The 14,740-nt window shown below is 38.5% G+C and overlaps 1 protein-coding gene across 1 annotated transcript; it reads left to right on the forward strand.

Annotated features, from left to right (window-relative positions):
- Positions 1–1,660: 1,660 nt before the first annotated feature.
- Positions 1,661–13,793, forward strand: LOC137200200 (protein LBH-like). The gene is made up of 4 exons (XM_067614842.1): positions 1,661–1,886; positions 8,048–8,123; positions 10,581–10,755; positions 12,611–13,793. Exons 2-4 carry the CDS (start codon positions 8,049–8,051, stop codon positions 12,676–12,678), a joined length of 318 nt encoding a protein of 105 aa, XP_067470943.1. The 5' UTR covers positions 1,661–1,886; position 8,048; the 3' UTR covers positions 12,679–13,793.
- Positions 13,794–14,740: the final 947 nt, after the last annotated feature.

A 14,740-nucleotide genomic window follows, 5' to 3' on the forward strand; every position in this document is an offset into this window, starting at 1 on the left:
ATCCCTATTATCTCTGTAACACACGGTGAAATGAAACGTTTCTTTGCTAATCACTGCTGTGCTGGTTGATAGCTGCCATTATATACCAGTAAAACCCTTCACTAACTTTACTTAACCGCCATAGAGTCAAATATAAAAGAGACGACGTCTTCATGTGTCACCCAGTTTTAGTTTTATGGTATAAAATGTGACAAATTACCTGACAAAAGCAGCCGCTAACAATTAAACTCATCAACGGCTGCTCGCCTCACTGCTGATTAGGTGCTGCCTTCAGGTGCTCCTCGTAAAGTGTAGCTTCAAGAGACTTACTTGATTAGAATAATATGGACACCACAACAAGTATTTTGATGGCTGGTGTGGTGTTTCATCAAGCGACGAGATGGAGAAGAGAACATGCTCACCGCTCACCAGGTATGAACACACAACTATTTAGAATAGTAAGAACATAATTAAGAACAACAAAACGCATCACAGGCAGTTATAGCTGTAAATGTAAATTAGCTGTATGTGTGAACCAAGGGGTCATTCCCACCACCAAAATTCAAAACACATGATCAGCACGTGCTTAAACTCCCAAGACACCTGAAATAAATTTTAAAAAAGTCCTTTATTGTAGCTGTTAGCTTTGCACTCCAACTTTTCATCACTTTCAAGTGTTGAACTCAATATGTCATAACTTTGTTGCAGTTCAATAAATACAGTGCCTTCTAGCAACAGCAAGTAAACTGGTGAGAATGAGTCATTTCACTTGACAGTAAAAAACAGAATGGTTGGCAAATTAGGTCCAATCTGGTTATGTCACTTTCCCCCTCAGGTCGGAAAAGAAAGGAATCAGTGTTTAATCTGAATTGTCCTAAATACATTACATGGCCAAAAGTATGTGGAAATCTTCCCCAAACTGTTTGTGGAACTATTGAATAAAATATCATTGTACGCAGTAGCAGTAAGATTTTGCTTCATTAGAAGTAAAGGGCTCAAACCTAAACGCAATAATACAAATTATTATAATACATTTTACTCAAAGATGCTTTACATAGATAAACGAAATGGCAAAAAGAAGGTACACACAAATACAACAGAGCAGTAGTTAAAAGTAGAAAACAAATGCACTTTGAATAAAAGACAAAAAAGACAATTACGAGAAAAAAAAGCAAACAGTAGACCATGTGGGCAGGGGTGTTTGTTCATATACAACAGTGAATTCCAATCAGGGTACTTCTGCGGTTGCCAGAGGGTGGAAAGAGTGTGGAGTACACTCGACTAATCTGAAATAATAGAAATCACATTGTGATTTAAAAAAAAAAAAAAGGCTTCACACATTCAGTCAGCTATAACACCTGAACAATATGTAATGGAATTGAAAGTGTGTACAATAGTTTAAAGGATAAATGGATGGATGAAGAGTTGAAATAATTAGCTAAAAGTAATTGATAAAAAGTTGAAATAGTTGAATATATGGATGGAATGTCCAGGTTCTGCTTCCTGTGTTAGTAACACAAAACACAATGAATCTCTTGTACACTTTTATATGATTAACAGTTTTAAACAACATACAGTTTAAAGCATTTCAAATGGACACATTTGGTGGTACGTTTGACAGGAAAAGGTTGGGAATTGCAATCTTCATCCCGTAATACTAAGGTTTCCGATAGTCATCGAAGGCAGCGCCGGTGCTCCACTGCGCAGGCTCTGAACACTTTGATGCGAGCGGCAACTTCACCGGGAGCCTTGCGCGCCTGTCGCCCACAACAGCCTGCATCATCATCACCACCATCATCATCCTCACCAGCAGCAGCAGCAGCAGCAGCAGCAGCAGCATCAGTGTGATGAAGCTGCGGAGGACGGAGACCTTCCTGCTCTGAGACACTGGATCAGCCCGCGGACAGGTACGGAGCTTTTATCCGCCTTTTCACCACTCTGGAAACAGTCAGACACACGGTATTTCATTTCAGATACTAAATTAGAATCTGCTTTTATCAATTTTTATAAGTACCTGAATGATTAATCAGTTTTAATAATTAAAACTGCACCTTGAAGGTTTAGGAAAATTCATAAAAGCTGCTTTTCCTTGTGATTTTTACGCACTGGTGATGCTCAGAGTGTGGGATTGTGCACTGATCAGCCTGAATAGTGTTTGTTCAAGTGTAGGTGTAGCAGAAACTGTTTTATATAGGTGCCAGTATTTATTTAAATCTATTAATAGTGTCTGCCACCTGCAGTAAACAGGCTACCTGTTGTTTGCCAAGCAGGTAAGACTGTACTCCAATCCTGCACATTGTAGACATTTTTAATCATATATATGTTAAAATGCATAAAAATGAATGAAAATAAGTTTCTGTGCTATTAAAACATTGACTAAGCGTAAAAATAGAACAGGAAATGTGAATTAGGGCAACGAAAACAGGAGGAATCAAATTAAACTTCAATAGAAACACACCAATGGAGCATTTGCAAGGCTGTATGGTAAGTAAAGAAGAATATCACTATATTTGGCCACGGATTGAATTTTTTTTATGTCCTTGGGCAGTAAGAAACTCACTGGATTTATCTGAGGAACCTGCAGCTGAGGAGGTGGTGGTGTTGGCTGCTGCTGGCTCTGATTTAGTTGCAGAAATGGAAAAAAAGTGTTTGAACTGCAGCTGGGGCGATAGGAAGGGAGAGAGTGGGGCGGTCATTCCTGCAACATCCCATCAATATACAGTACTATCTGCAAAAATTAAAATAGTGGGATTAAACTGCCCGTCAGACTCCTGGAGTGGGGTTTGGAGGGTGCGGTGGAAGCCACTTTTTGCTTTCGGGAGCCGTTTCCTCTTTAACTCGACAGTCTCCACCATGATGAAACCCGTGATGGACAGAAGAAGAGAGGAGGAATTTAAATCCGTGATGTAAAGCTTCCATCTGAAGAGACAATCAGCAAGGATGGAAAAGGAGACACTGGGCATGCAGAGTAATTTTCTGGAGATACGGGTGTGTTTCATGTGGAAATCAAATTTTTTTAAAAGACATTAGTAGGTGCAAGTACATCAGGGAGCTGTGATGGTTTTGGGTAGAGCTGCAACGATTAGTTGATTAATAGATTATTTTGATAATTGATTAATTGTCTGGAGTCACTCTTTAAGAAAAAAAATCTCCAAATTCTCTGTTTCCAGCTTCTCAAATGTGAACATTTTCTGATTTCTTTAGTCTTCTTTGACAGTAAACTTAATTTCCTTGGGTTGTGGACAAAAGAAGACAGCTGAGGACGCCACCTTGGGAAACGATGATCGACATTTTTTCACAATTTTCAACTAATCGATTATTTGGAAAAATATTCAGCAGATTAGACGATAATGAAAATAATTGTTAGTTGCAGCCCTAAAGTTGGCTAAATATCCTTAAAGGTATACTATGCAGGATTTGTCGGTTGGTGTTTGTAAACACTGCGTTCAAAGTTGGCCATTCCTCCCTGGCTCAACGACACCAGAGCGAGAGAGAGCAGAGAGAGAGAGAGAGAGAGTGAAACAAGAGAGCGAGCAGCAGTAGTGAGAACAAAGCCATGAATCAAATGAATAAAACATTATTTTCTTATTGTTTCACAGCAGTTACGTTCCAAAGCACAAATAAACACACCCACACCTCTGCACAACCCTGAGGGAACGTGCCGCATTGCTGGATTTTGTATGAATGCAGCTGAAGCACCTGCTTATCCTGTCCGCTGCGGCCTCTCTGCTCTGCCTGTGCGTGTGCGTAACTCAGCCCCGCCCTCCGTCAAACAGACACACACACACAGACAGCAGGGGAGCAGACAGCAAACATCCTGAACACGGCAAAATAATAAGAATAATAAGAAAAGAGGTTACAGCTTGTAAAATGTGAAAATGTACTGCTTTTCTCTTTTTCATATATTTTTAAATTTAATCATTTTCACCTTTTTGATTGTTAATTAGAGAAAAAAAATTAAGGAAATTGGGTTGGATTCCTTTTACTTGTAGTTGGTACCAGCTATTACTTTTGGCATTTTATAGACCAAAGAACTATTTACTTAGTAATACAATAATGAAGATAATTGTCAATTGAAGCCCTGTTACTTTAATTCACTGCTCAGGAATCTTTGTCACTAACTTTAGGGTCAATTTAAAATTTAACGTTAAAAAACATATTACTATATTGTTACATTCACATTAATGTAAGACCAAGAAAAGTAACAAATTCCCAATGTGAGAGCCACTATTTGATTATCAAAGTAGTTGTTGATCGGTTTTCTGTTGATCTGTCAAGCATAAAAAACCTCCAGTCATCCAGAGTTTACTTTGGTCAAAGACTTTAATTCATGATTCAGCTGAATACTTCTAAAGAACGCTATTTTAAACTGTTAGATGTTGGAATTTCAACCACCAGTTCAAACACTTTCATCTTGAACCAACTGTAAATGTAAAGAGACAAACGTCTTAACATTTCATTTCTCTGCTGAGGCAGAAGTGAAGCAGCTTCCCGCAGAGTAAACAGGCAGACATTAACACATGGATAACCTTGTTCAGACCTAATGGCTTAAATAAGGAATTATTATTCAGCATTTAAATTCCTGTGTCTTTTACGCTTCACATCACTGCAGAGTGAATGCACTTCTTGAAAACAGAGTCATCAGACTGAAATCATGTGCAGACCTCCACAGGCGTCCTCAGTGTCTACCTACAGAGCAGCAGAGACTTTTCTTTTATAACCAGGACATGAGACCGGCCGGAGTGACCGCACAGATTCCCTCCAGGGGAACAATACGAGCCTCAGATGAGGAATAAAGGCTGTATTGTCTCAGAGCCGCGATGATGAAGGGCAGAAGCAATTCCAGGTTTCACAGAGAAGTCTCACAACAACGCGGCCCCGTCCTGATGGCGGTAATTACTGCGTAACGGCACACATGAATACCCCCGAATCAGCTTTGGGCCTCGTGCGCTCAGGCAAAGTGCACTACTCAGACAATCAGAAGCATAAAATCTCAATCGCTCGTCCCCATGGCAACAGCAACTGCCGGTTTGATTGTATGGAAAGTGGTGTTTCTGATAACTTGTCACATGTAAAGTCTGTCTTTCAGCAGCGAGCGGAGGACTCATACTGTTGGCTGGTTTCAAAGGGACGATGAGGAAAGGTTTTTATTTATATCACTTTAACTAGGGTCTGGTTGCTATTGCTTTGTTACAACTTATGCACGAAACATACTTGCAGAAAATATTTCTGTAATAGTGCTACTGCTGGAGAAGTAGATTTGGTGATAATTTAAGGTGCAGTGTCTCTTGTATCTAGCCAAATAGCCTCCCTATTATGTTTCTTTCAAAAATGCTCAGCATGCACATAGGGCAGAATTTGTACTGACAATGTCAATGTATGAAAGGAAATATCCTAAAATGATACTGAGCAGTCTGGCCTGAATACAGCACCCTCTTGCCTGCAATTGTCTTCCCCTCATTCTCCACATACTCCAGTAGGTCATAAGTGCACTCTCAAATCTGACCCCCACACCCCTCCCCCAGAGATCAACTCTGAAACAAAATCTTCTCCCCGTCGTCCCGCTCTGGAGCCTCTAAAACACAGACCTGTTGAGGTGGAAGGGAGGTGGCAGTGTTCCCATCCTGAGCGTATCGATGACTGACATAGGATCTGACATAGGATGATGTTCTGGGCTTACAGTCATCAGCCTTGCTTTAAAACATAAGATGCCAATATAGATAAAAATATACTGAAGTAGACTGGCATTAATTTAACCAGCTGTACATTTATGTGACTGGATTCATTACAATAATGCAGAATACGAATAAATAACTGCTACACATTGCACTCCAGTGTCACTTCCAAGGTTAGACTTTACTAAGTTATTCCTCCAATTTTGTAGTTTTTGTGAAGAAAATGGTGCCTGATCTAAGGTTCTGTGTTCAACATAACTTTGAGGGTCTGAACAGTTTCAAGATAAACTGCCAATGCTTGAGTGAAAGGAATGTTGGGGTTTGGTAGAGCCGTAAGGTCTTGTTCACTCAATGGGTGCAGGACCTGGATCTCAGGAACACTGACAGTAGATCCACAGGGAATGTGGTCCCTCCCAGTCCACACCATAACCCTCATCAGTCTGAAATACAGAAAGAATACAGCTGTTCAGAATGTATAGGCCATTTCACTGTGGGTGAACCATTTTACATGTCTTTTTTTTATAATTGAGCCAGGGGATAAGATGGTATCCATTACATCATCTAAAAAAATGTTTTTTACCTTTGAGAAATCTTGTCCCTCTTTGTGGTTTAGTAACCACAACTGGAAAGGTGAACTGTGGCATGCACTCCTCAGTCCATGATGATTTCATGCTTCCTTTAAACACTGAAGGTTATGCTGAATATGTGGTGTGAAGCACCTTTGTAGTGCGTTCACGTCAATCTCTTGGTCAGGATTGAGTAATTCTTGGGCCTCCAACTGGATGAATATTGTAGAGAACATTTTCATTAGATTATTTTGTATTTTTGGCAGTTCACATAATTCAACGGTTTGCAGGATGGAAAAGTTGTACCACGTCCTTATGAGTAATGGCTGATTGACACTTATGTGGAGACAGCTGAGACAAGAGGACTGTGAACACAGTGATAAGAGAAGTGAGAGCTGGATTTTAGGCAGTGATGGCAAATTCAGATTGTGTTGAACTGGCAGTAAAACTCTCCGCTAACACCTCCTGTGCTGCCTGAATTTTAACACACAATATGAAATTTTCTGTGGACCCAAATGATATGGAGTAAACCCAGGGGCCCTGGGCAGTTGCCTGCTTTTCCTAGTTGGTAAGCCAGTCTTGACTATGGTCAGAAAAATCACTGATTGGGTCTTGAGAGATTTTTTGAATCCTGTAGAGAGTAGTTCTAGTCTAGATACTCTAGACTAGAACTACTCTCTAGTGACTCTAGACTAGACTCAACCAACCACTAGTAGACTACTGTCTTACACTGCATTCATACAAAGGTCAGACTGCACAAACATTATCTTTAAGCTAAGGCTGCAACCAATGATATTTCTCTACTGATTAATTGCTTTGTCTATAAAATTTCAGAAAAGAGTGAACAATGCCTGTTATAATACCGTAGAGCGCACAGTGTTTTCAACAGTCCAAAATCTAAAGATATTCAGTTTACTGTCATCTATGACACAGAAAAGCATGAAATCCTCACATTTGAGAAGCTGCAACCAGCACATATTTGTCATTTTTGCTTTAAAAAATGACCGAAACAATTATCAAAATAGTTACTGGTTAATTTTCTGCCCGTTGACTAGTTGATTAATCAACTAATTGTTGCAGCTCTGCTTTAAAATAACTAACAACAGACTCATCAATTTCTCTGTGTTCATTTCTTTGTGTTCAGCTCAGCCTCTGACTGAACTCAGAATTCAGCAGAAACTCCACTTGTGTCTGTTATTTCCCTCCAAACTTTTTCCTCTCGTCTCTGTACGTTTATGAAGTAGATTCATAAGGCCTGGGGATACCTGAATACTTTTGTTGAAACATTCTCAATTCAGGCAGACTTGTTTTCACATCAGTTTGCATTTAATTGCATCTTTTCATAGACTTTGTATGCAATTGCATCTCTCTAAAATTTTGTTTGCGTTCTGTCTGAACAGACAGCAACAAGGCATTTTTGATACTTGGTGCTACTGTATGGACTAGGGCTGCAACTAACTCATTATCAATTGATCTCCATCTACAATGATGTAAAACTAAGAAAAACATCAAATTGTCTCATTTAAGAAGCTGGAACAGTTTAATGTTTGACATTTTTGCTTGAAAAATAACAGAAAAAACGAATCAAATATCAATATAGTTGCAGATAATTTTCTGCTTATCAAATAATCGATTAATCAACTAATTGTTTTAGCTGTAATATAGACACAATTCAAATCATAAAGTGTTGAAGATTGATACCTAAATGTTAGATGTAGGATTTATAAATTGAGGTAAGCCAACCATGAACGTTCAGGTGGTAAGAAATCCCCCAAAAGCAGAGAAAACATGGTCAGTTTATTGATTAGTGATCATCATTCTCTCCAGGATGACTGAGGTGATGAACTCTCTGGAACCTGGGACGGAGGACTTCAGCGGTGGAGCAGGAGGAGATCAGGACACAGTATCCTTCCAGGTTTTTGTGAATATGTGTGAATGTGTGTGTTTAGATTATTTCAAAGCATTTCTGCTTTATTCGAGTAGAAAGCACACAGCGGTGAGTCACAGGACTGATGAACAAAGGTAAAATGTGGGTTGACGCGACTAAGGTCATTAGTTGGACTCAGTCTCTGCTGTGAGTGAATGGTATGTGTCTTTTCAAACTGAGCCAAGAGGACAAGTGAGTTATCGTCTGTTGCTGCAAGATTTATTTTCTAAACATTATGTATCATCTTTAAGTGAATTATAAAGAATGATCACTGCTTTATTTGATAGCCTTTATTGTGAGCTCCATTTTCTTATTTCCTTTCATTCAGATATATAATGGAAAGGACTTTACTTGGTGAAACAGACATGAAAGTGAAAGTTTTTCAAAGGTCTGGATCATGTTTAATGTGGTTTCCTGCAGCATCTGATAGTGGAGGTGCCCCGTCTCCACTAATGTCAGAGGAAATTCTTACATTTTTATGAAATACGATATATGAAATGAGCAGTGGTGCTACATCACACAGCAAAGGCCATGTATTTAATGAGTGACGCAACTGTTTAAACAGTCATCTAAGAAATACATTGATAACAAGATAAGATGTGTGTCAGCTCAGCAGGTGACTGACTGATCGATGCACAGTAATCAATCAGAGCAACACGTTGCAATGTTGGTAAAAAAGTAGGGATGTAAAGATTAACCAGTTAATGGATTGGAAAACATATTCAAGAGTCAGAGATTTGGCTACATTGATACACAAGCAGAGATCTGATCCAGATTCTGCATGAAACTCTGAAATTGGATGAGGCTGTCAAAAACCAATATGTACTCCTGTAGTGCCTTGTTTGTGTGTTGGTGTGTCCAATCACACATTAGCTTCAAGCTATCCACAACATTTCCACGCTAGAAGAAATGTCGGACTACCAAGTCTTTACATTGCATTTGCAGTCTTAAAAACATACAATTGCATCCTAAAATCTGCCACAAACCTTACTACTCATTTAGGAAGGCGATGTGTACTCTGACAGTAAAGTTACTAGGAGGAGCAGTTAGCACAAGGCAAGTAAGCTAGTATTAGCAGCTAATGCTACTTTTAACTGCTCCAGTTCACTGAAGCTATGAGCTGTTTTATTTTTACAGATATTCATCTATACATCACTGAAAATACCAAATTCAAATGAATGATGAAATAATTGATTTATATCATCAACTTTTATTAGTTGAAAAAAGTAGAAATATATCCTAATCACAGCTGAATTGAATCAGCTTTGAATTGCAGTATATTGTATTGTTACTAACATATCAAGGTGGGGGATGAGAGTGCTTACTACTACTGCGAACCAGTTTCCTGGTGGAAACCCTGTATAACCATTACTTCAAATGTATAGTCATGACCTGCTTCTCACTGAAATGCAGTCATTTATACGCAGTTAAAACACAGGTTCCAGGAAACCAAGACATCTAAAAATCAGTTTGCCACCAAATTTAGTCCAGAAGACGTTTAGATGTCAGTATCGCTGTTGTTGTGTTGCTAGACCAGGGGTTTTCAAAGTCTTATTATGAAACTATTTTGACAGTAACTGTTTGGGACATGGACCATACCAAACCGAGAAAGGCGCGTACCGAACTGAACATCCTCTACTGAACGGTTCAGGACGAGTACATGAACCGTTACACCCCTAATGTACAGACAACTATCACTGGATTACGTTGATACTGAAGAAAACTCAGGCAAATTCTGGAGTTATACTGTAAGGAGTGTCTTATATTCTATGATTTTTAAGCAGATTTATGGACATTGGGTACAATAATATCTTTGGGAAGTGTGAGTCACATTGATTCTAAAAATATGTCTTTCATGTTTGTGTTGTCAAATTTGACTGAGTTAAGACCCAGAGAAGAATTTTGATGCAAATTGAGGCAATTGGACACTGAGGGTTTTAAAGTATTTTAATTGCCTCCATGAGCTCTGTATCAAAGCCGCGCTGACAAGTGTTGATAAGCAGCCAAAACAGAGGCCAAACTACAATAATTAACTTCCCGTTATTTTTAGAGCACTGGCATAAACCTGTCTCTTTCACCTCAGGCAGTATCTTTGCCTCATATCTCTCCACTCTTCATCTCTCTTCACAGTTTGAAAACCCTTGTGCTAGACCAACAGTGTGTCAAGATAATGTCAGGTACAATTTAATTAGAAAAAACGTAAAGGAAAGCATGTGCAGCACAATCAAAATAGAGGTCATAAGTTTAGTCAGAGTTCAAAGTAAAATATGAGTGAAGCCACCATCAAAAGTCCATTTTAGATCTTTCATCTGACATCCTAATCCCATTTTTACTGCATTGTTGTTCTTTCACATGTGTGGCGTGAACAACGATGTTCTTATCCCCCCTCAAATATGATCACACTTCAGTTAACCTTACATAAGCTCACAACAGATATTCCCAGATACCCATGAAAGGTATCCAAAGTTGTCCAAGAGGCTTCCCTCCATCGTGGTGGAGCCGACGGACGGAGCCGAGGTGGAGAGTGGCGAGCTCCGCTGGCCCCCAGACGAGCCGAGCTCTCCGGACGCTGAAACTGAGAGACAGTGTGTAGAGGAACAAGCCGCAGGTGAGGAGGAGCGTGTGTTGTCTTTCACATGAAACCACAGTGGAAAAAGTTGGACCTTGTTGCCCTTTTGTATTTACCACATTTAGTTTCCTAACAGTCAATTACAAGTAAACTAGGACTTGTGAACAATCAGCAGCTTGTGTATTATTACAAACAGCTGAATTATGAGTTACAGTTCAGGCATACTCCTCTGATCTTATCACTGGATAATCATAAACATTCATATTTAAGGGTTGTTTCCTGTAGTTGGTTTCTGTAGTTAGTTCTACTGATAATGATCCACTTTGCATTCATCTTGGAGGTGGACTGAATCTTGCATTTTAGCCATCTCAATGGCATTTTTTGCTACCATTCTTTGTTCTCACAGTACAAAATGAACTCAATAGAATATATATTGTGGCATAATATTCATGTAACAGAAATGTGACAGTATTATTTTCATTATTTTTTCTTTTTCATTTCTTTTTTTTTTCATGGAGCTGAAAAGAGGATTGCAATATCTAGTAAATCTACTGAGTCTTCAGGCTTCCAGACATAGTGTGTGTACATTCATGGAATCATAAAACTCACTTTCTTGCTCAAATTAAATCGTGACTCCTCTTCATCTCGGTTCATGACGACTAGTGTGGATCTGTGTCTGTCTGCCTCTGGTTGGGTCTTTGCATTCACTCAGTTTGCGTTCATGCTGCATATTGACATTGCCTCAAGTTATAAGAATACAACTGAAGAACAGTATTTGTCACATTTGCATAGAAGATTTTGGTTTTTGGCTAAATATGGTTTTCCAGGATATTTTTTGGACTTTAGACAGTTGGCCTTGATATTAATATGGATATTCTTTTTAATTCTCATATTAGTTTTATGTACACCTGCTTGTAAAACAAGATGATTTTTAAAATGTTTAAAATTTATTTACTTTTTTTACTAATGATTATTTTCATTATTGATTAATGAAATGGTGATTATTTTCTTGATTATTAAATTAGTTGTTTGGTCCATAAAATATCAGAGAATGGTTGATTACTGTTTCCCAAAGCCTAGGCTGACGTCTTCAAATATCTGCTATTGTCCTGACCAACAGTCAACAGCCAAAGATATTCAGTTTACTAAGGCAGAGGCCTAAAGAAACCAGAAAATATTTGCATTTGAGTAGCTGGAATCGGAGAGCCATGTTAGTGGCTCTGTAATGCTTGAGACCCAGTAGTGCTTTGATGTTAATGCTACGTTTGGCAATGCTAACATGCTGATATTAAGCAGATGTACTGTTTACCATGTTCATCATCTCAATTTAGCATGTTTGTATGCCTACATTTGCTATTTAGCATTACACATAAAGCTGAGTAGTTGAGAAGGAGATACTTGCTAACAAATTTTGATCACACTATATTTCTCCTATACGTTCGACTTGGCCTTTGACAATGTATTGTCCACAATTTTGTATTCACCACGGGCTATTTTTGTCTTTAGATCATCCATTTTGATCTGCCAGCTGCTAGCCTACATAGCTGTGTCATCAGTGACTTTCTATTATTTGACCAGATGTGAATTGAGGGCCGAAAGGTTGTGCCGTGACTGTCCTGGGCATTCAAAATAAAACAATTAATGGCGATTAATTGGGACTGATAAGATTCAGCTGGTTAAGATGATAATTTCGCCTGCTGCCTGCCCACATTTTGTTCATTTTCACTTGTGCTTGTACCTGTTCATTAATATAAACATACATTTTTACGTGTTACACATACTTTTGGGTACCTGTTTGTACCTGACCTGGTGGAGGACTCTGCCCTGGAGTGTTATTAAGTCTAAGTAATTTAAAAAGATTAGCAAGTAATCTAGCATCTGCATGTTCTTCCAGGTGAGGAGCGGTCAGACGTCGCTGTGGACGAAGAGGCTTCAGTGGCGGAGATGCAGGATTCCAACTGAACAAGCTCTCCTGCAAAGCCCACTGTAACTGTGAGTGTGTCCAGACTTGGATGAACACAACAGAGTCCAATAGAAGAGCACATACTGTACATGGATAGAAAGATCACAGAAATAGAGGAGGAAGAGTAGAACAAACAGATTCCCAAACCCAAGCTAACGGGGCTTGGAGCCAGAGTCGTGTCAGCAACTTCTAAATAAATCTAGCGAAGATGTTCTTTATTTTGTGTACAGATCTTGCGCTGATGAGGGAGCTTGCTCTGACACATGTAAGTTAGTAAAGATGACTGAAGGGACCAAATTGCCACCCTGAATCCTTTTTTGTCTAGATGGCACATGCCTTTTGACTAACGTTTCTCTTTATGAGCTTGGTTGAGTTGCCTGGAAATGACCAAAAAGTAGAATTGATTGCCTAAAATTAGGCTGCAAACATGTTTTTAACGTCATAATTCAAAGTATAGAGACCACACTTAAGCTTCAGTTGAAGTATTTGAGGGTTTTCTTGTCTAATATGGCATATGTCACAGTTCCGAGTTTTTAATTTAATATTTTCTCTCTCTGGCTCCAAGCCCTTGCCTTCCAAATGCCCAAGATATCATCTGCACATCTGATCCGGACAGATGTTCCTAAATGCTGTCTTAAGTATTTAGCTCCTGTGTGCCATACTACTACTAATGGTAGCTACGGTATTTTGTGCACAGTTTTTACATTAACTAGATGTAAATTACATATGTTAAGTGCTGACTGCTGTAGTTTGGTGATCTTGGTCTCACTATTCACTTTGTAATAATAGCTACGATGTTTTAAAGAACAGTATTTGATTAAGGAAGCCTTTATCGCTTTATTCGATGTTATTACGATACATTCTTTAATATATTATGATATGTACACATTGTTCTCATACAGTAGGTGTTAAAGGGAATGTAATTGTGTTCTGTTTTACTTAAGATAAGAGCAATATGTTCACAGGAATTTAAAGGCAGACCATTTTGTTACAGAAGTAAAAATATAACCAGTATATTTTAGATGTGTGTCGCTTGTCACAGACATGATATTTTTTAAAATACTGGAAGCCTAAATTATTGCACAAGTAATAAACTTTTCAAAATTCTTAAAAACGTTCTTACAGTCATTGTCCATGTGGTTCATACTGTACATACAAAGGGGAGCTTCAGGTGTGACCTGACTGGATGAGATGGTTTCTAAACTCAGTTTGAAGTCATTTGTGATCAACCAGAAGGAATTACAATTATATTAGTTACACTTATCACCTCTTACACAAGTCTCTTAAAACACATTTCACTTTAATATTTATGCTTTAAGTGGTTTTTGATCACAAGGGGGCAGGAAAACTTCAAAACAAACTCAAGGAAAAACAGCCCTGATATAACATTAACTTGTCAAGTGTTCATAACTTAAAGGATAAGGCTGGCGATTTTCTATATTTTTCTTATTGTCAACAAATCTCATGTGCAGAACCAAACCAACAATGAATTGATCTACTTACAAGTATGATTATCACTCAGTTGTCTACTGTGCAACCAAGATTTATCAAAATCAGGCAACAGAAGAAATTTAACTGGGCAGATACCAATTAATACCTAATGTACAAGATGCTTGGGATTTTCTCTACACTGAGTTTATTGATGTTGTGGACAAACATGCTCCTTGGAAAACTGATAAGGTCAAGGGTAAACATCTCCCTTGGATCAGCCCCAAACTTATTAGTCTCTTTAGGCAGAGGAACAAAGCATAGTCCAAATTCTGTCAGACAACAGATAATGCTGACTGGGAAGTATACAGGCAGCTGAGCAAGACAAAAACCTGTGATGCAAAATCTAACTACTATAAAGAATGTCAGATAAACATTTTATTAATCAAATAAGAGTTGCCAATACAATAAGGAGACAGAAACACACAAAGATTTGCATCAGTTCGTCTCACCGAACGAAGAGCAAATCTATTCTATTATAATGAGAGAAGGAACAGAGAAATGATGTGTGATTGGTCAAATAATACAAACTTGTGGATTACAACCAATGGCAAACAGCCACAAGGTATACAT

This window comes from Thunnus thynnus, chromosome 16, assembly GCF_963924715.1.
Source record: "Thunnus thynnus chromosome 16, fThuThy2.1, whole genome shotgun sequence".
Lineage (NCBI taxonomy): Eukaryota > Metazoa > Chordata > Actinopteri > Scombriformes > Scombridae > Thunnus > Thunnus thynnus.